We start from the raw sequence: 22,491 nt of genomic DNA, 5'->3' as shown, positions 1-22,491 counted from the left end.
GTGTTCAGTGTATTCTTCAGATATATATAAATAGATAAGTGGAGGACAAAAGAAGAAGTGTCAGGTCTCAAAAAAACTATCTACAGCAGATGAACAGTATCTGACAGTGATGTCCTTAAGAAAGAGGAAAAAATCCATCAAAGACCTGACACAGGACCTGAGAGATGCATCTGGACCTTCAGCTGATCCATCTACTGTTCACTGAAGCCTCATCAGAAATGGTCTCCATGGAAGGGTGGCTGTCAAGAAGCTATTTTATGTTAATTAAAAAACTTGTTACAATTGTACAAACTCTGTTTTTGGCTTATATAATGTACTTCCATTTATGTTTGTTCATGTCAATAAATCGTTGCACCTGTTTGCTGTTCTCATGGCGCCATAAAGAAATGAAGGGTGCCTCAAGACTTTTGCACCATACTGTATATCTTGAGATGTAAAATCTCTTTACTTTCTTGCAAAGTGTTTTTTACTCTCTATAACGACAGCAATGTCAGTCCCAAGTCAGTGCCAGCAGACTCTCAGATTTCAAACAAATAGTTGATCAAGTAATCTTGATAGAATATATCCAATTCCAAGTCTCCTCAAGATTTATGACACATGGGCCAACTCATGTAAACTGCTTACATGATACTAAAACTCTTTTTTATAGCTTTTGTCAGATGATGCTTTTCAGCCAGAACCATAAAAATCAGTATCATCATAAATGTATTATGACTTTCAGATTGTGTAAATGCATGTACATTTTTGTTATTTTTTTTTTTATTAAAACCACAGGGAAGGAACACACACACCAAAAAATTTGAAAATGTTTTTTTTCACGCTTCTATTTTAGACATGAGTTTGATAAACCTCACCTAAACAGCCCATTTTGTAACTTAAGGAGGTCACAGTCCTATAGACAGTGGACGTAATATGAACTCGGGGTAGACGGTAGAAACGTCATTTACATAATTCTGCAGTGAACCCTCAGGTCCCCCCACCTGCGGGCCCACACTGACCCGTCACCGCCAGCTGGGATCCTGGATGCAGGTCAGACAGGCTCCTGAGTCCTGCCCCCTGCCCCGACAGGGAAACTATTACATGCGAGATTGTTTTGTAACCGTGTTTTTTTCAAAACTGGTCCAATGAGAACAGCTGGTTGGCATCACATGACACTTTTTTTTTTTTTTTTTTTTTTACATAACGTTTTTTTTTTTTCTTTATCCCCTCTCCTTGGTCCATTGAGAATCACATCGGTGCTTCCTGGACTTGACCGGGAGCATGCAGTGCTGTCTGTACTTTGCAGCCGGGGATAGAGACGTGGATGGCAGCTGCAGTACCGGCCGGTTTTTCGCCACGGAGATGAAGGGATAGACTTCAAGCAGGCTGTTCAGTATGGAGACAGAGAGTGAAATGATGCTGCATCTCGCAGCAGAAGCTTTTCAGTCTAAAAACTTTGATTTGGCGGCGGATATCTACGAGTGCCAGCTGGCGTTACTCGGAGATGCTGGGAGCCGGCTGGAGCTCATGGTGAAGCGGGCTGACGCGCTTACATTCGGGGGCAAAATTACCGAAGCTTTCGAGATGTACCGACAAGCCTCGGAGATAGAGAAACTTGAACCTGTTCACCTGGCCACCCTCATAGAGTACCTGTCGGGCAGTACCAGAAGACAGGACCGGGCTGAGAGTCAACGCCGCGGCCCGAGGACGGGAGAGGAGGCTAGGGCTGGAAGGGAGCTTGGACGCCCGGGTGACGGTGCCACAGGTGGCGGGTACGAAGACTTCTCCTGCGGAATTTGTCTCAGCTTTCTCTTCGAGCCCGTGACTCTGCCGTGCGGGCACTGCTTTTGTAAAAAATGCTTGGAGAGGGAGAGAAAGGAGAAGGAGCGGCCGGTTATGTGCAAAGAGTGCAGGGACAGCTCCAGAGTGGCCGACGGGCAGAGTTACAGGGTGAATGTGGTCCTCAGTAACCTGCTGGCCAAGTGGTTCCCCACCTTACACCAGGCCGGCCAGCTCAGGCGGGAGGGCAACGGGCTGTACGCCGAGAGGAAGATGGAAGCGGCGCTGGAAAAATACAACCAAGCCATTCTGATAGGTAAGATGCTGAACCGCTTACTAATGTATGCTTGTGTTACGGCGCTTTGATACATAGTTTTCGAACTTTAACTGCTTGCTTTCACGAGTTCAACGTCCCAGCAGTGTTGTGTAAGATATGTTGTTGTAAAACTAGTGTGAAATAATGACACAGCGGTAAGATATATAACACACTCCCACTTGTCTCATAAGTGTGTCATGTAGTCAGTGACAGCGTTACGTAGCCTCGTAACTCTTTGCCCGCTCTCAGGCATCTGAGAGCCGTCACCATGTGTTGGATAACACGTTTATGTAGGCTGGGCTAGTGGACCAAACATTACGTCAGCACGTAACCCGCGTCCCTCACCTCCTTCATTGTGTAACAGCCAAACAGCAAATGTAGGTCAAGGGTATTATTCCAGGTCACCAAAATGCCCTACAGTAGCACGAGCGGCGTGACTCGCGGAGGCATCCTGAAAAGAATGACCGGTAGTGAAGCCCACTGTGCTCAAAAAGCTTTAAATCTATACCAAGACAGTTTTTATTTATGAACTTATCAAGTGGTTTTTAAAAGGAGAAAATAAGAAAGAGAAGCCGTGGGCGTTATTTTTCTTCTGCTTTCAAAGGTTTTTGTCTCAGCACGACACAGTGATTAAGCCATTTTTATGAAGGAATAAGTCTCTTCTTCTGTGGCTGGGATAGTTGGCTTGACCCCATTTTAGCTCACAGCACTGTGCCGCAGCAGTTCTGCCACTTTACGGTGGCTTATTGTGTAAGTTTGAAACAATTTCATTCACTGCCACGCGACTCCTGTCCGCGTGCCATAGCCTTCCGTGCTCCGTATCAACGTTAGGCCGAAAGACAGCTGGTTGTTGTTGAGCTGGACAGACCCAGATTTTCTCTACACTGTTATGGTGGCTGAAAGCATTCACCACAACGCCATGATGGTGATATCCATAGAAAACTTACTTTTCATTGTTTTCTTGTTTTTTAAAAGGTCTAAAAACTACACAGTCTGCCCTCAATAGTGTTTCATTTTCAGCAGATGAAGTCAGTTCAAGACATATATCTCAAAACATTTGAAAAGCTGTGCACTTCGTGGAGAATGTGTGCTGTATGATCATTTAGCACCATCAAAAGCAATAAATCCGCTCCCCAGCCTCCAAACCGGCGAGCTTAGAATTGGATCAAGGTCACGACCAGGCTGAGGGTTGTGTAGCAGATATGTGTGAGCAGACTTGACTTCGATTGAGTAGAGTGTGTTCAGAATTACAAGTAGCACAAGTGGGTGTGTGTGCGTGTGTGTGCGTGTGTGTGTGTGCGCGCAAAGAGGCTGCTTGTAGTGAGTGCATTGCTAATCAATACTTATTGCATCCTACTTGAACAAATATCGTGGTTTCATGTATGAATGTCTCCAACACTTCTTTTTCTAATCTCTTTTATGTGACAGAACTTAATAATATGTTCCCACACAGGAGCTGGAGAGCGTTTAGGCTGGGGGGGGGGGGCTAACTGCGACATTTGCATAAGTTTTTATAGTTATGAAACCTTGAATGTGGGTGACCTTGATAGTGCTGCATGGTTTTGTAAGGCAGCAGGTTTTTTTTTTTTTTTTCCGGAACACATTTTGTAATATGGATGCTGATCCATTTAAAGCAGGCTTTATGTGATGCTGCTTGTGGCCTTATAGCACCAGCAAATTCGGCTTCACCTGACGTGAGAAAAAAGTTGCCGTGGATTTCGATTTTATCTTTAATTCTACACGAGGAGGGGAAACGGCTGCTTTAATGTGGGAATCAGGAATCTTACGAAATGATCTGAGGCTGAAGATAAGACAAAATCAGTGGACTGCTGGAGTATTTTGTTAAGAGACTTGATTGTTCAAGTCATTTATTAATCGCTCACATTCTCTCACCAACTGTCCCCCTCAGCACCCACAGACCACATACTGTTCAGTAACCGCTCCCAGATTCACTCCGGTCTGAAGCGCTACGAAAAGGCTCTGAGGGATGCTGAGATGGCCTGCAGACTGATGCCTCGCTGGTCCAAGGTAAGGCTGAGAGATTAACAGACGGCTCACGCGCACGCATGGTCATACATTGGTTTTGATCATCAGTAAAACGAGAAAATTCTCCCGTTGACTGCAGGGTCATATTCGTAAGGCCCAGGCTCTGGTGTCACTGGGCAGGACAGAAGAGGCTCTGAGAGAGTACCTGATCTGTTTGTCCATTGAGCCGGACTGTAGGCTGGCCAAGAATGAGGCTCACAAGGTAAACACAGTAGTTCTACCCTTTTTGAAATATCATGACGGCAAGATTACATTTATAATTCATGCTTTGGGAGTAATTACATCATCAAATGCATGCAGCTTTACAGGAATACACAATAACTGTCGTTGCTTGTTGTCCTCTGTCAGCTCCTCAGCGATTTTCTGGCTCCAGTCACTGATCAGGTCCCTGAACACATCTCAGATTACTCCAGCATACTGTCTTCCAGAGCACACACCAAAGCCAGCATCGGTGCTCCCTTCCAGGTAAAGATGCCCCACCCGTGACAGTCGAATCAAAGTGTGTCATCAACTGTGTGGTCCCTCTTTGGTTCCGTTGTCGTTATTTTCTTCTCTGCGACTCACTTTATTTACCCCCTCGACCATGTTTATCTTTCCCTCAGACCTCGTTGTCTTCAGAATCCAGTCTTGCCTCCACTCTGCCTGCAAACGAGAAACCAGAGGGGATATTTGGGAAGCCTGAGATCCGGAGGATCAACCACTGCCTCCTCCTCAAACGGAAACGGAGGAGCTCTGACGAAAAAGAGGAGCGGAAGGAGAGGAACGGCGATCAGAAGAAACTGAAAACTGGTGAGCTTAGAACTGAGCACGAGCATACCCTCAATGTTGGAAGTGTTTGTGTTTTATTCACTGTCTGACAATGTCTTCATTTAGAGCCGGATTGTTTGAGCTCTGGGGTTGGAGGCCTCTTAGACCCAACAGATCTGGAATGTTCGCTGTGTATGAGGTGAGATTTCATTCACTCAGCCACTGACCCAACAAAAGTCTGCCCTGCAACATGTTTTTCGACAAGCTAAAAGACTCCAGAGGAATCAAGCACATTTTCTGTTTGAGGCTGACTTTAAGGCTTTGTGTTCAGACTCTTCTATGAGCCAGTGACGACGCCGTGCGGTCACACGTTCTGTCTTCGGTGTCTGGAGAGATGTCTGGACCACAACCCAAAGTGTCCACTCTGCAAAGAAGAACTGTCTGAGGTACGTGCTGTGCCCCCCGGAGTCCAAGCAGACCAACATGACGCTTTGGAACACGTATGACACGTCTCTCATTGAAAGCTGCATAAAGCTGAAGTTAAATCTTTCTGCGTCTCTCCTCAGTACCTGGTCCAGAGGCAGTACTGTAAGACGGTATTAATGGAGAACCTGATATCTCAGTATCTTCCTTCTGAGCTCGTGGAAAGACAGAAAATTCACCAGGATGAGATGGCTGAGCTCTCCAAGTGAGTTTGTTGGCTCTCTGACTGTCGTTTGTGCTCCATTTCTCTGTGTGACTCTGTGAATGTCTTCCTCTTGTTTGACCCACTGACCTACTCTACACGGCACGAAATGGCACACATCTGACTCTGTCAGGCATCAAGTTTCACTTTCCGGATGCAAACCTGTTTCCTCAGTGAAAGAACACTGTAAAAGGAAGAGTGGGTAACAATTAGTGACATCTAGTGGTCAAATTGGAGATAGCAATCATCTCAAATGCTGTCAAATCACCATCAAGTGTTGCCCGATCTGGACCGTAACAACCAGATCTATCAAAAAGAAAAAGCCTAAAAGAAGCGACTGGGTTCTAATAAAGAAGCTCAGAAGCATGGAACCTAACTATTATCTTACATCAATCAGTGGTAGAAGAAGCCCTTCAAAGTAGTAATTTTGTAGAGGAAAAATAGTGTCTTGGTTTGGCACATGACCTGCAGCACACAGCATTCAAAATGCTTCCAGGCCTTTAACCCTCTCCCTGCTGTATCTCATCAGCATTTCGGCCACAACGTCCTCAGCACTGCAAACAAAGCAGCTACAGAAACTTGAATTTGATATGAGGGAAAGTAAAACTTTTGTTTTTCTGAGTGTTTTAAGGTTGGAGGCTTCTCCGTGACAAATTGAGGATAAATGATGTGACACTGCTCTGCACTATGACTCTGGTGTTCATCGGACTAAACGCGCTCTCCTGTATTCTTGTCTCTGCCCAGCCTTAACAAGAATGTGCCTATATTTGTGTGCACCATGGCCTTCCCCACCGTGCCATGTCCTCTCCATATCTTCGAGCCCTGCTACAGACTGATGATTCGCAGATGCATGGAGACGGGAACCAACTGCTTTGGCATGTGTCTGGGAGATGACCTCAAAGGGTCAGTGCTAAAGAGGTTGAGCGTCTACGCTGGCCTGGTTAGATGTTTCAGATTTGAGCGTCGGAGTAGGAATCCAGAAAATGTAACGTTTCCTCCCCTCTACCTCCAGGTTCGCAGACTACGGGTGTCTGCTGGAGATCCGCGATGTCAAGTTCTTCTCAGACGGCCGTTCAGTGGTGGACACAATCGGCAGACGGAGGTTTAAAGTCATTCAGCACAGAGAGAGGGATGGATACAACACGGCTGATATCGAGTACCTTGAGGATGTTAAGGTATGTTGGTGGACAGCCGAGGAACGACATGCATCAGAGAGGGATGGTGGAATGCAGAAGAACGGTTTCAGATTGATTTACTACAAGATGTTATAGCTCAAAGGTGTGTGTGTGTGTGTATGCAGGTCGAGGGTGTAGCAGAGCTGGAGCTGCATACTCTGCACGATATGGTGTATGACCAGGCCCTGGTTTGGGTAAACTCTCTGAAGGCTGAGCAGAAGGAGCGGATTGAAGGACACTTTGGACCCATGCCTGAGAAAGACTCTGAACTTCAGGTACGGAACACACTGAAACACACACGCATGTACTCACACGTCCATTAAAACATGAACCGAAACATAAACGAGTCAATTCCAGGGAGACTTCAGAGGAAAAGTTGTTGATGCTACTTAAAACTCACAGTCTGATCTATGTATTAGCTGAGGAAATGAAAGAGCATTGATACCAGTCAGACAACAATCCTTAGCATGTATGTAGTTCTGCCAAAGGCTTCTTGAAAAAAATGTGAAGTCAATGTTACTTGATGGACTGTAATTCAACATCCCAGACGTGAGGCTTTGCAAAAGAAAAATGAACATGACGCAGAGTTTGAACTGACCTCTCACTGTGCCTCCCTTCTCTGTGTTCTCACAGGCCAGTCCCAACGGCCCTTCCTGGTGTTGGTGGTTAGTAGCTGTCCTTCCGTTAGAAGGTCGAGCGCAGCTACCGTTTCTCGCACTCACCTCTCTGAAAGACCGTCTGAGCGGCATCCGGAAGGTGCTGCTCTTTATGGCGCAGAGCAGGCACCGGTGACATGGACAATGCAGGAACACACATCACACCCCCCGCCCCCCTCAAGGCAGCAGCTGAACTGGTCTTCCTTTGTGTGCGCCAAGAACTGATGTCGTTGGCAAGCTTCACAGCTGGAGCACGGATTTCGTCGTCAAATTTTTAAAAGGCAACGACAAAGACGACGAAGATCTGGATGAATGAATATCTTCCATGCTTAGTTCCCTCTTCACCTCACACGGAAAACTACGGAGGAAGGAGGACATGCAACCCTAAGCTATGTTCAGACAGAGGGTGACGCAGATCTCTTATTGTTACTACGATTTCCATGTGTGTCATTTAGTGGGTTTGATAACATTCCACCTCAACATTGTTTAAAGGTGTTGGGCTGAAATGTCTTCATCTGTCCAGGTTTAGCCATTCCCCCTCTGTTTGCATTTCTTGCAACACTTGTAAATGGGCAGAGAAAAAGAGACCACTCAGCGGTTTACAGCTCCGAACTCTGAACATTCTGAGTGAACATTGGGCTGTTTAGCTGTTAATGGCATCTACCATTAATCAGTTAATCCTCTCTTCAAATGTACATGCAAATTCTCCAAGAGACCAAACTCATAATCCGTCTTTATATGTAAATGCACTCAAGAGAATAATGTTAAAACGAGCAAGGTTCAAATATGATTATTCTCAAGGAGAAATAAACCTATACTTTGCATGAAATTCTAATTGCACATAGAGCTGAGTGTTCACTCTTTTGCCACATTTACTTTACCTCATCACAATCAGTCTCAGCAGCTTCTGTGTCTTCCGTCTTTCCCCTCTTCCCTCATCGCTTCCCTCCATTTCTGTCTTTTCTACCCAGCTGAATAACAACGGAGTCGACTTTTCTAAATCTTGTGTTTGGATCATCCATATATTTTTATTTTTTTTGTTAATGTTTTGAAAATTGTTTTCCATTATTTATTTAGTTATTTATGCATGCGGTGACATTGTTTACATTTCACAATGAAAGAACATGCTGAGCTGCTCTCTTTTTTTTTCTTTTTTTTTTTTTACCTTTGAAAATAAAATTTACAAATCTGACCCAAGTACCTTGGTTATCACCATGGAGCCGTCATGGCTACCACTGAAACTCATTTTCAACACAAATCTTCTCCCAGTGTGTCTGTATTTAGATCACTGGTGCCCCAAATCTATTTTGTGTTGTTATTGGCTTGTCAACATAAGAATTCCCTTCGTGTCAGCAGCCTCTCTGAGGCGCTTGCACAGAACATCTGGATTGTCTATTTTTTAGTATTTAATCTGGCTTATTTCTGTGCTTCTGCTTTCAGGAAGGGAAACAATTGGTATAGTCAGGCCTTAGTGTCATGTGGTCAGAATACTACGGTACTTAAAGGTTTTTTTTTGACTGCAATAGTAAATGTGGTCCCTCAAGTTCGCATTTCGTAGCAGGCCAGCAAAGCTGCAAAAGCTCTTCATTCATGAGAGCGTGAGCGACCTCTGTGTCCTCTGAGTAAAGGCCAGTGCCTTCTATCTAAAGACAAACACAAAGTGGATCTATTTACAAACTAGGCTCATTATAAAGTCCATTTATCCCACCTTTTTAAAAAAAAAAAAATTTTTTTTAGGAAAGATGTTCCTTCAAAACCACGTTTTTCACAGCAAACAAAACACAACGAATTTCTGGGAAAAATGTGCCATTTAAAGGAAAAGAAACAAATTCTCGAGGCCTTGCTGACGTCTGTGACATGATTGTTTTTCATGTTGCGACAGCTAATCTCCGAAAGATGTGAGAGATGTTTTAGCTTTGCTTTTTGGAATCTATTGTTTTGTACACCTGTGATCACTTTTTACACGTTTCTATGTCAAATGAGGTTCTTTGTATTTGATGATTTTCGTCATTGTCTGGTGTGTCACCGTGCAGGGAGAGTCATGTCAAGTTTTGTAAAGGGCCAAAGCCATGTAATGCTGGAAGCTGGAGAACTATTAATAATTAGTTGGTTATGGTATTGATGTGCAATTTCAATTCTTCACCTCAGTCAGATGGATGCAATATTGCATAAACTGCAGAACTACACAATGTACTGTAATAACGGCATTATCTCTGCCGAATTCTACGGGGAACTAGTCGTCTCGACAGACATTTTCTACCAAATACTCCTGAGTATTTGATAATTGCCCCTGTAATCTTTGTCAATGTTATAAACAAAAACTGCTAAAGGAGTTTTGATTATTGTTTGCTCAAACTGGACAAGAAAGGGAACATCCATCAGCAGAATGTAATCGCACATCCAGTGTACAGGCATATCGCTGAGAAATCTTTCATCCATATGTCCGTAAATGTGTTTCCTGATTGATGTGAACAGGTTGAAGTAAAGGGAAAATCCACCTAAACTGAACCTACATCTGATCATTTAAGAGCTGAAGCATTCGTGCTGCATGGATTTGAGTGAATCATGAGTTCATCCTTCACTTAAACTGCAGTTGCAACTAAGCTTATGTGGTGCAATAACCACAACCTTAATCAGACCCCCCCCCCCCCTCCCCCCGACCGTCTTTTAACATCTTACTGAAACAACTATTTATCGTCCTCAGAATTTTCTGTGCAGTTTACAGTCCAAACATGTTTACAATATTAAAATATGGCTACGAGTGAGGGCTATTTTACTTTTTTTTTTGGGTGATATTTGTATCTGAATGTCCGTGAGTTAACATCAAAGCTACCGGACAGTCAGTCTAGGAGCACTTGACGGGATATTCCTTTTTTTTTTTTAAGTGGTGTTTTGTGGAGTTACTTATGAGTACCTGTGTTTGTGCCGCTTACGGCCACCAGAGCACTCTCTCTTTGGAGAGTCAGGAAGAGTTCCTTGGAGCGAGCCAAGCTAACTGCTTGTCCGGTTAACCTCTAAACTGACCAATCATAAGAATTTAACACAATCCCAATTGAAAAATAAATAAAAAAAACGATTCCTTTAAGGCTGCAAGGCTATGCAAACATTGCTGCTGGGCTGGCTGCCTTTTCCACAACATGTTCAGAAAGCATGTTAATAGAGAACATTTATGGTCTGATGATCATCACTTTATTGTTTAACATTGCTTTCAAACTTTATTTTAATCCAAGCTAAACAAGCTGTTCTCCAGTTTAGCGAAGCCATTTCGAGCTACTTAAGTTTTAGTAGGAAAGCTATCATTTCATTTGCCAAATACACTTTCATTAGACTTGCTGGATTTAAATGATATCCTGGAACAAGATTAGGTGTTTAATTGCTACAACTAGTTGATATCATCTTAGTTTATGCTGCCACCATGGAAACTCAATTTTTTTCACATACTAGCGAGTGACAAACTAACCTTCATCCTCTCCGGTTGGTTGATTTGCAGAACAGTAAATAGCAACTACAGTCAAGACAAATTTTCTTCAAATATACAGAATTTGAAGATATTTTCATCTCGTGGAGAAACCGTAGCTTAGGTCATCACTGACGCATGTACAGAAAAGATGTTTCATAGAAAAAAAAGCTGATAGACACAGCGGTGATTGTCTCATTGTTAAGTACTGAATCCTCAAAGGTCGAGATGAGTTCAAGGTATCGTTTTGGGAACACGCTGAAACACGGTCACGAACGTTTTCTGACTGGCTTTTAGCATTTTGTTGACAGAGCACACCATCGCTGCGATGCACAAACTCTGCAGGCTCGGGTTTGTGCACAGAGTTGGCTCATAATCACTTCCAGTTAGTTCTCTTAGATCATTGGTCATCCAAGAAATCCATTGGCAATAGGATCATATCTATTGCCGGTTAACATCTTGACCTTTCAGAATTCAGCTATTTGCTTGTGAGGAAGCTTAACTACCTCTTACTTCTTGAGCACTTACAGAAACGGATTAAAAGTATGCTTCCTAATTTGTTGTCTTCCTGTTGTTGTTTCATCTGTGTACATACGTGCGATTTGAGATTAGAAAGTCGTGCATCGCCCATCGGTGCTTTAAAGTTTAACATTCTTTTCAAAGTTCTGAGAGATGATGCTGACTTAGCTTAAAAAAAAAAATAAGATTAAGATAAATATTAGCTCCACTTCAAAAGCACTGTTGATCCTCAGTGGTAAATTTAGAAGCATCTTGGATCAATTTCAGCAGCTTTGTCGGGTTTCTGTTGAAGTCATTTAAAAGACACTGAGGCTCAGTGGTGTGTTCAAGGACTACAGCCACACCTGTTCTTGTTCTTTCTCCTTTTGAAAAAAAAAAAGTCCTGCTAAGATCTGGATATTTTCATGTGTAAAATCAAATGATATGTGAACTGACCCGAGTTGCTCAATGTCCTTTTTCAAACATTGTTGAACTGTCCTATAACGTCACAGCCTCTAAATGTGTAAATATGAATTTGCGCAAGATGAATGTGTCTTGACATCTCTCTGATGTTTTTTTGTCCATGTCTCTTTTTAAGAAGTAAAACTTTAGTATGCAATAATGTGAAAAGGTCCAGTCTGAAGTTGTGAATAAACCAAACGAAAAAAACCAACTGTGTTCTTGATCCTGCATGGAACTAAGAACAAAGGGGAGCACACACAAGTCTGATATCTTTGTGCCCTTCGGGGCTGGCTGAGAAAGAAAGAAAGCAGCGGTTCAGATCCCTGCTTACGTCACAGATTTAGTCTTCAATAATTCGCAATACCTTATCTCAACTGTGTGCTGTCAAAACACAATAGCCTGTAGTTTTCAGTGAATCATTGTTTCTAATAAAAAATCAAAACTCTACTTTCTCATGCAAGGAAAATTCCATTTTCCATTACCGTGATGATGGACAACTAAAAGAAAACAATTACAACATTTTTATCAACACTGTGGGAAAAATGCCTGTAATGTTATTAAGAGAGTTAGCTATGACGTTTTAACTTACTTTCTGTTCCATAAAGTTCAAGTGTGTGGCATTTAAGGGGCTATCTTAGAAGAAATTCAATACATTATTCTTAACTATGCCTTCCTGAGCATAGACTAATGTGAAATGACACTAGACTATTCTCCAAAGAGATGTGCATCTGACTATTCTGTGGAGTGGTTGTCCAGAACCTCAGCACCCTACAGCAAATAAAGAGAGTTAAGACTGATTTAAGATCAAGATGCCCCACATATGCACTGATCAGATTCAACTGCCACTGTCTCTTTAAACTTTGCCCTGCAGCGAAGCTAAACCACAACCCGCCAGTACAGTGACCTTACAATCTGACAAGAAAATGAAGGTATGAGGGTTTGAAACATAAGAATTCACCTCCCAAAGTCAATACTTTGTGAAAAAAAAAAAAAAAAAAACTCTACTCAAAGGTACGTTTCCATTGTCAAATCCTGCAATTGATTTTTGTATGTCTTTTTCTGGACTTTTTTCCACAATGCCCGTCTTTGGGAGTGCACATCTTAAAGCGGCCCTATAGTCAGACACACAATTCCCTGCTGTGGATTTAATACAGGATTACCTTTCGCCTCTTTGTCACTTCCATAGTTAATGCCCTTCAAGCCTGTTACATGGGTTTTGGTGGTCTGCCATAACTTGGCAGGTTTGTTGTGGTGTCTTATTCTTTCCATGTATCAATAATGGATTTAATGGTGCCCAAAGGGATATTTGATATGTTTTTTTATAACCCAACCCGTGTTCAGGGACAAACAGGACTCCCTGTTTGTCCCTGAACTGTTTAGAGAGCTCCCCGGTCCACCCTCATGCTGCTAGCTTGGTGGTGTTGCAGTTTCAGATGTTTCACAACAGTATATATATATATAAATACTGAGATCATATGATGCTTTAATTGCCCACAGGTGGATTTTTAACTTAGATTATCCATCCATCCATCCATTATCTTCCGCTGGTCCGGGGATCGGGTCGCGGGGGCAGCAGCTTGAGCAAAGAGACCCAGACGTCCCTGTCCCCGGCCACTTCCTCCAGCTCTTCTGGGGGGACCCCGAGGCGTTCCCAGGCCAGCCGAGAGACATAGTCTCTCCAACGTGTCCTGGGTCTTCCCCGGGGCCTCCTCCCAGTGGGACGGGCCCGGAACACCTCACCGGGGAGGCGTCCAGGAGGCATTCTCACCAGATGCCCGAGCCACCTCATCTGACTCCTCTCGATGCGGAGGAGCAGCGGTTCTACTCCGAGCCCCTCCCGGATGACCGAGCTTCTCACCCTATCTCTAAGGGAGAGCCCAGACACCCTGCGGAGGAAACTCATTTCGGCCGCTTGTATTCGCGATCTCGTTCTTTCGGTCACTACCCACAGCTCGTGACCATAGGTGAGGGTAGGAACATAGATTGACCGGTAAATCGAGAGCTTCGCCTTCTGGCTCAGCTCCTTCTTCACCACGACGGGCCGGTGCAGAGCCCGCATCACTGCAGACGCCGCACCAATCCGTCTGTCAATCTCCTGCTCCATTCGTCCCTCACTCGTGAACAAGACCCCGAGATACTTGAACTCCTCCACTTGGGGAAGGATCTCATTCCCGACCCGGAGAGAGCATTCCACCCTTTTCCGGCCGAAGACCATGGTCTCAGATTTGGAGGTGCTGATTCTCATCCCAGCCGCTTCACACTCGGCTGCGAACCGCTCCAGCGAGAGCTGAAGGTCACGGCCTGACGACGCCAACAGAACCAAATCGTCCGCAAAAAGCAGAGACCCGATTCTGAGGTCGCCAAACCGGACCCCCTCGACGCCCTGGCTGCGCCTAGAAATTCTGTCCATAAAAATTATGAACAGAATCGGTGACAAAGGGCAGCCCTGACGGAGTCCAACCCTCACAGGAAACATGTCCGACTTACTGCCGGCAATGCGGACCAAACTCTGACACCGGTCATACAGGGACCGAACAGCCCATATCAAGGAGTCCGGCACTCCATACTCCCGGAGCACCCCCCACAAGAGTCCCCGAGGGACACGGTCGAACGCCTTCTCCAAGTCCACAAAACACATGTAGACCGGTTGGGCGAACTCCCATGCTCCCTCCAGGATCCTGCGGAGGGTATAGAGCTGGTCCACTGTTCCACGGCCAGGACGAAAACCACACTGCACCTCCTGAATCCGAGATTCGACTATCCGGCGGATCCTCCTCTCCAGTACCCCCGAAAAGACCTTACCAGGGAGGCTGAGGAGTGTGATCCCCCTATAGTTGGAACACACCCTCCGGTCCCCCTTTTTAAAGAGGGGGACCACCACCCCGATCTGCCAGTCCAGAGGCACTGCCCCCGATGTCCACGCGATGCTGCAGAGGCGTGTCAACCAAGACAGCCCCACAACATCCAGAGCCTTGAGGAACTCAGGACGGACCTCATCCACCCCCGGGGCCTTGCCACCGAGGAGTTTTTTGACCACCTCGGCAACCTCAGCCCCAGAAATGGGAGGTCCCACGTCCGAGCTCCCCAACTCTGCTTCCTCATCGGAAGGCGTGTCGGTAGGATTGAGGAGGCCCTCGAAGTATTCCCCCCACCGACTCACGACGTCCCTAGTTGAAGTCAGCAGAGCCCCGCCCTCACCATACACGGTGTTGACGGTGCACCGCTTCCCCCCCTGAGCCGCCGGATGGTGGACCAGAATCTCCTCGAGGCCGTCCGGAAATCGTTCTCCATGGCCTCCCCGAACTCCTCCCAAGCCCGAGTTTTTGCCTCAGCAACCGCCGAGGCTGCGTTCCGCTTGGCCTGTCGGTACCCATCAGCTGCTTCCAGAGTCCCACTGGCCAAAAAGGCCCGATAGGACTCCTTCTTCAGCTTGACGGCCTCCCTCACCACTGGGGTCCACCAGCGGGTTCGGGGATTGCCGCCACGACAGGCACCGACCACCCCGCGGCCACAGCTCCGGTCGGCCGCCTCAACAATGGAGGCACGGAACATGGCCCATTCGGGCTCAATGTCCCCCACCTCCCCCGGGACATGGTTGAAGCTCTGCCGGAGGTGGGAGTTGAAACTCCTCCTTACAGGGGATTCCGCCAGCCGTTCCCAGCAGACCCTCACAATACGTTTGGGCCTGCCAGGTCTGACCGGCTTCCTCCCCCACCAGCGGAGCCAACTCACCACCAGGTGGTGATCAGTTGACAGCTCCGCCCCTCTCTTCACCCGAGTGTCCAGGACATACGGCCGCAAGTCCGATGATACGACTACAAAGTCGATCATCGAGCTGCGGCCTAGGGTGTCCTGGTGCCAAGTGCACATATGGACACCCTTATGCCTGAACATGGTGTTCGTTATGGACAATCCGTGACGAGCACAGAAGTCCAACAACAAAACACCACTCTGATTCAGATCGGGGGGGGCGTTCCTCCCAATCACGCCCCTCCAGGTCTCACTGTCATTGCCCACGTGAGCATTGAAGTCCCCCAGCAGGACGAGGGAGTCTCCCGGAGGAGCACTCTCTAGTGCCTCCTCCAGGGACTCCAAAAAGGGTGGGTACTCTGAACTGCCGTTCGGTGCATAAGCACAAACAACAGTCAGGACCCGTCCCCCCACCCTAAGGCGGAGGGAGGCTACCCTCTCGTCTACCGGGGTGAACCCCAATGTACAGGCGCACAGCCGGGGGGCAATAAGTATGCCCACACCTGCTCTACGCCTCTCACCGTGGGCAACTCCAGAGTGGAAGAGAGTCCAACCCCTCTCGAGGAGGCTGGTTCCGGAGCCCAAGCCATGCGTCGAGGTGAGTCCGACTATATCTAGCCGGAACCGCTCAACCTCGCGCACCAGCTCAGGCTCCTTCCCCAGCAGAGAGGTGACGTTCTACGTCCCAAGAGCCAGCTTCAGTAGCCGAGGATCAGACCGCCAAGGTCCCTGCCTTCGACTGCCGCCCAGCTCACATTGCACCCGACCCCCATGGCCCCTCCCACGGGTGGTGAGCCCGTAGGAAGGAACTTAGATTATCACATTCAATAATAAATAAAGACAGATAAAGGTATGTGAAATTGGGCATAAAGATGCTTATGTAAAATGAATAACATAAAACAAATCCAGTATATACAGATTTATCAAAGGAACTGCTGAGCAGAAAGGCAAGATGTTTTTGTCGTTGCTATTCTGGATCTAGATTCATACATAGAGGAACAAACGCCAAAGCAATTAACAGTTTACACAGTTTTCATGGCATGGCAATAATAAGAAAAAATAGCTTAAAAATATGAGACTATGTTCAGGCTCTCTAACAGCATTAGTATCTTTGTAAAAATAGATCATCTCAAAACAGACCAGCTCTGAGGGTAGAGTCAAAAAGTTTTCAAAAAATGACCCTCCATTGTCTTCTCCTCAGCTCTTTTCCCTGACCTCACTGGAAAACATCCCGAGGTTCAGGAAAGGTGAGAGAATTTAAAGAATCTGACGAGCCCTTTCCATGGCTGCTTCTTTGACACTTGGTTTCATTTCGCTTCGGTTTTTATTCAGTGATTCTGTGGAGCGTGAGTGTGCTCGTCCCACCGACTCCGCTTACTACAGTTTGTTATCTGCACAAGAAAATCCTTCATGTTTTACTTTTTTGTACAAGAAACATTCAGGTAATTGTTGAAAGAAGCAACAGACTCAGGGAGTGTTTGAGGAAGCTTGTGTCATTTCCATGCTTGGTGGCTGACGCTCCTGAGGACACCCAGGAAATTGAGCCACACTCATACTTGATCCCAACGACATCTACTACAAACTACAACACTGTAGGTGGTGTTAATGCACCCCAAACATGAAATGCACACAGCATTAAACAGAAAGAATGCATTACTTTTATTTAGTTACATTTGTAATTAAACTAAATAGGTAAAAGGTCAAGGAGGAGTGAATATAAAATCATAGTTCCCCAAACACAGGGCCTACAGGCTGAAGACACGTAGGTGAAGAAAACAGGGACTTTGTTGGAAAAACGAACTAAATGTGCTGCCAAGGGAAGAAAAGCACAATTCCAAATATCAAGAACTAACAAGAAAACAAAACTCCAAGCACTGACGAGGATCTGGCAGTGGACAAAGGAAACTGATTGAATCATTTTTATCCTTTATGCTCACATAACCGAGCGGGAAAAATGTTTCGCTATGTAGCAGTAAGCTAGCAGCAGATGCTGGTTAACAATGCTTTTCTATTCGGACCAAGCTGGAGATGTACACCACATATTTCATTACGGCATTTAAACATGTTGTATATTTAAGCATCAATAAAAAAAATTGTACTTGGAGACCAGACACTTGCCGATAATGTGATATTAACACTCCAAGAGCAATACATAGCATTCAGTGTAGCAACCAGAGTGAGGAGAGGACCGATGTTGTGTTGAAAACACACCTTATCCACACAGCTGCAGCTTGTCTGAAATTACCGAATGTAATTTTTTAACTGGAAAGCTTCAGTTTACAAAGTAATCTTGTAACAATGAAAAAACTTCTTAGAAGTTGGTATACTTCATCTTCATTACCCAAGTCATCACTCATCAGGTAGTTCAGGCTCTGAGAGTTGGAACTAATACCTCTTTTTGGCTCAGTTTCTTCTGTCCAGCGTTGAACTGGACTAAGTTGTCAAAATAGTCTGTTGAAAAGTGGTTGCAGCACATAAACAGTCTTTAGCTGACTCTGCTGGAACAATACCTTCGAATATAGTTTATCCACCGGGCTCGCATGTCCTCTGAGGCTGGTGGCAGATGTATGTCACCTTTAAAGAGACCAGAACATAAGACTGAAATCAGAGCAAAATACAGGATCAAAAACAAAGACCATGACAGTTCAAGGTAGGAGGTTCACTATGAAAATGCCCTTTATTTTTTTTTGCTGTGACTTTCCCTGAATTATTTTTTAAGGTTGTTAGTGTCAGGCATCAAAATGTTTCTCATCTCAACTGATGCTCTATAGGTGTTACAGCGAGTGACAGTCAAACCCAAGATGTTTCGCCAGATTCCATGTCATTGTTTTTTAAAATTGTTCTCCAGATATATACTTTGTTTTAAAATCAATGAAATCCATCCCGTACCAGTGAGACAATGGGATTAGAACGTAGTTACAGGGAGTGGAAGAGGGGGAATGAAGTTCAACATGACCTGGCTGAAATGAATACAGCGCTGGCAGCGTGACCGGAATTGTGCAAACCCTGTCGTAAACAAGTTGAATATAGAATCAGCTAGTTACTCACTGTTTCATTTTTAGGTAATCTGTTAGTGGAAGAAAAGGGGCATTTAACCAACTTGACTGACAGTAAATCTGCAATGCATGCATATGGTATAAATCTGGGTCAGATAAACAATTCGGTAACAAGTTACGGGCATCTGGGGAAAAGTGAGCAAACCACCAGTGGACACGAACTGAAGTAGAGTGTTTGCCAGGGATAAGGAGGGAGGTGGTGTGTGCGTGTGTGTGTGTGTGTGGGGGGGGATAACGAAGTGTGAGGAGCCAAGAAAAGCCTGTTGATAGGGACAAAAGTATTGGAATTGACAATTTGTGCGCGAAAAAAAAAATGTCCTACTGCATTGCACGGAGAGGATGTGTGAAGGAATATGTGCGAATGTAAGAGATAGAAAAAGATTACAACATGTACTGGCAAAGAGGCTGAAGCTTTTGGATTCCGTAACTTAAACCAGTCAGACTGACAGCTCGTCTTCACACACGTCGCTAAAATGTTTGTGCAGATAAATGTGCAGAATACTAATGTTCAGCTGAGAGCGAAAGCTGAGGCTGGACAGACAGGAAGACGGTTTATGTAAGGTCTGCAAATGTAGGTCAGTCAGTCAGATTCAGAAACCTGGAGAAACAACAAAGTAAAAAAAGAAATGTAATAGAAATGGAGGACACGTGTCACACAGGGGCATTGCCAGTTATAAAGCAAAGCAACAAATGTCTCAGCGACTCTTTTAGGGACGACGCCAGTCCGTCTGTTGTTGATGATGGAGTACTGGATGGATTGCCATGAATTTTTCTACTTACATAAATGTTCCCCAGATGGTTAATCTGTCTGACTTTGGTGGTCCCTTAAAGGTGCAGTGTGTAACTATAAAGATAATCTATGAGGGAAAAAAACGTTATAAAACTATGTTTATGTTACTATTCAATTGCTTTGCAAAATTAATTAATCAACGAGGACGGCCATATTTTTCCTACCATCTTTTCAACAGAACCTCTCTGCTTTGTCCGTCCTACTTTTATGCTGCAGTAGCAGCTCAATTTGTGTGGCGCTGTTGCACCGCTTTGGATATCAACGAGCATAAAAGGCATGAAGAATAAGAGTACTGCTCAAGGAGCTAAGTAGCAGAGAAAGAAAGTGGAGGAATTAGTGGTTTTGGATGCCGTTTTGTTTGGTGGCATGCTTTTGAGAAATGGAGGTTCCTATTTATAGAGTAATGCAAGAACACTGACTTGTGATGGCTTCAAGGCTGACTCTTGTCTACGGTGTCTACGGTGGTCAGGGCCTACTGGAATAGGCCCAGAGTAGGCAAACTGGTTAATCAGTGTCAAGGTCATGAGCAGCCCAGGCGGACTGATGCTCACGGGGAGGAAAAGCTGGCCCGTGGTGTCCGACAGAAGAGCTACTGTGGCTCAAATTGCTGAAAAATTTAATGCTGGTTCTGAGGGAAACGTATCAGAACACACAATGCATCGTAGTTTGTGGCGTATGGGGCCAAGTTGCCAACGCTGACTAGTGTCTGAAAGCGCTAACAATGACAAATGACAGCGTAAGTATCCAAACTGGACAATGGAACAGTGGAATAAGATTGCCATGCCTCAATGAGTCAAGGGTTTAGGCAGGTAAAAGGAAACCTATTCAAATTAGGTGGGCAGTCACAATCTTATGAATGGCCTCCAAATTTTCCAGATCTTAATCCAGTCGAGTATCTGTGGGATGTGCTACAAACACGTCAGTCCATGGATGCACCACCTGGCACCACCTTGGTGTCCCAAATTTCACAGCATACTCTCAGAGTCCATACTTTTAGGAGTCAGAGATTTTGGTGGGAAAAGGGAGACCTATTTAAATTAGGTGGGGGTAATGGTCATTTTTGATTTATTTTTTATTTTTAGATGCCAAATCCTCCAAAAAACATTTTAAACACAACCAAAGGCTCCATCATTAGCAGTAATTACCAGATGCTAATGCACTAAAGTAAGATTATCACTAAAAATTAAACTTGTTTAATACCCATATGCTATTGCCACATTAGCAAATAGAATCACAGCTCTTATTCATGATTAATGGAATATATCGCAATCTGTGAGTTCTTGTGTAATGTCACTTAGATTTCAAGTGGTTACTAAAGAGTCCTGCTACTGTCTTTTTAAAAAAATAGAGAACATACTACATTGAATAATAATACATTTATTGACATACAAATCTTAAAAAAAAAATAAATAAAAAAAAATCAATGGCTTGGATCCCTCTAAATCATGATTCAAGCCTAAAACCGTTTTAATAATGGCTTCAGAGGAGAGGGACCATCCAGTCATCAGTGCTCAGTTCAAAAGTCTGCATCTGATGGTATGAGGGGATTTTATTGCGCTCTTACATTAGTAAGAGAATGACAGCCTTCACATCTAGAAATACACCATCTATGCTGAAAGGTATATAGAGGTTTGATATCAACATTCAGTTGTGTTCAGATAATAGCAGTGTTCTTAAAAAAAGCGAGTAAAGCTCAAAATCATTATAACAGCGTTTATTTCCATACACACAAATGCAAGGGAAACACTGCACATTTTATTTCAAATCAACACGTGAAGAAAAATGCAGAAACTTTATTACTTTACAGAAAGTGAAGAAAAAGGAATACTGGGTACGAGAACAATTGCAGTGTCTGCATTTTTCTTTGCAAACTCAAACATTTGACAAACTGAAAAATGCTTGAAGATTTAGCTTTCCTGTGAATCGCTGCACTAATATTTGGTTGTATAACCACTGTGTCTGAGAACTGCTTCACATCTCTGCTGCATGGGTGGCTGTAGCTCAGGAGGAGGAGCAGTCGCCTACCAATCGTAAGGTTGGTGGTTTGCAAGGCCATGTTGCCTACCAATGGGTCCATCTGTGTCAGAATGTGTGTGAATACGTAAAAGAAAGCACTGTGTAGCCTCTGCCCAGACTAAGACAGGCTGTGTTAGTGAATGGGTGAATGTGGCACGGGGTGTAAAAGCTCTAAGCCAGACTAGAAAAGAGTCCATTTACCATGGAGATGACCAACTTCTAGCACCTGTGAACAGGTATTCCACCCCCAGGATGATTGGACTAAATGGTAAATGGACTGTACTTGTATAGCGCTTTTCTAGTCTAGCTGACCTCTCAAAGTGCTTTAACACTACATGCCACATTCACCCATTTTCCTCAGAAACAGCATTTTCCCATGTCTTCTTTTGGATTAAGGTGTGGGGTGCTGGCAACTCCATAACATTCATCTTGTTGGTGTGGAACCAACATGCTGCTCACTTACTGGTGTGTTTCGGGTCATTGTCTTGTTGAAACACCCATTTCAACAACATTTCCTCTTCGGCACGAGGCAACATGATCTCTTCAGGTATTTTGTTGTATTTTAAACTGATCCATGATCCTTGGCAGTGTTGGGAGTAACGGCGTTTAAGTATAACGGCGTTACTTTTCCAGTAACGGAGTAATCTAATTAATTACTTTTCCCATCGTTACAAAGCCATTATCGTTACTGAGAATATAAAGTGGCGCGTTAGTACAATTTGGTTGTAGGCTTTCGGCTATACATCAGCTGCATGCTGCCTGGAGAGAGCAGGGGTGGGGATGATGACACCGTTGCAAATGCGATGATGATTGGCTGTGTGGGCGGATGCCCTGCTCACGCTGTCTCACTGCCCGCGCTGCCAGGGAAGTTCAAAGGTAGCGTTCTCGAACTACTTCTCACTCGTGGAGATAAAAGGCAAGAATGTGTATGTAACATGCATGCTATGCCCAGGGAAAAAAACTTTATCCACGTCTGCCTCAAGTAACTCAAATCTAATGAAGCACCTTACATCAGCCCATGCGAATATGAAGCACTTGTTGCTTCTGCAGCTGCTAACCCAACCCCAGGCCCAAAGGCA

At 44.7% G+C, this 22,491-nt stretch overlaps 1 protein-coding gene across 1 annotated transcript; it reads left to right on the top strand.

Moving 5' to 3' along the window:
* Positions 1–1,240: 1,240 nt before the first annotated feature.
* Positions 1,241–9,427, top strand: LOC142397491 (LON peptidase N-terminal domain and RING finger protein 3-like). The gene is made up of 12 exons (XM_075480888.1): positions 1,241–2,074; positions 3,984–4,102; positions 4,200–4,322; positions 4,469–4,585; positions 4,723–4,909; positions 4,994–5,066; positions 5,199–5,313; positions 5,434–5,555; positions 6,297–6,455; positions 6,565–6,727; positions 6,853–7,002; positions 7,361–9,427. The coding sequence occupies exons 1-12, from the start codon at positions 1,375–1,377 to the stop codon at positions 7,517–7,519; spliced, it is 2,187 nt and encodes a 728-aa protein (XP_075337003.1). The 5' UTR covers positions 1,241–1,374; the 3' UTR covers positions 7,520–9,427.
* Positions 9,428–22,491: the final 13,064 nt, after the last annotated feature.

The sequence above is a fragment of the Odontesthes bonariensis genome, chromosome 13 (assembly GCF_027942865.1).
Source record: "Odontesthes bonariensis isolate fOdoBon6 chromosome 13, fOdoBon6.hap1, whole genome shotgun sequence".
NCBI lineage: Eukaryota > Metazoa > Chordata > Actinopteri > Atheriniformes > Atherinopsidae > Odontesthes > Odontesthes bonariensis.
Note: the sequence above shows the minus strand (reverse complement) of the source record. Positions and strands in the feature narration are given on the sequence as shown.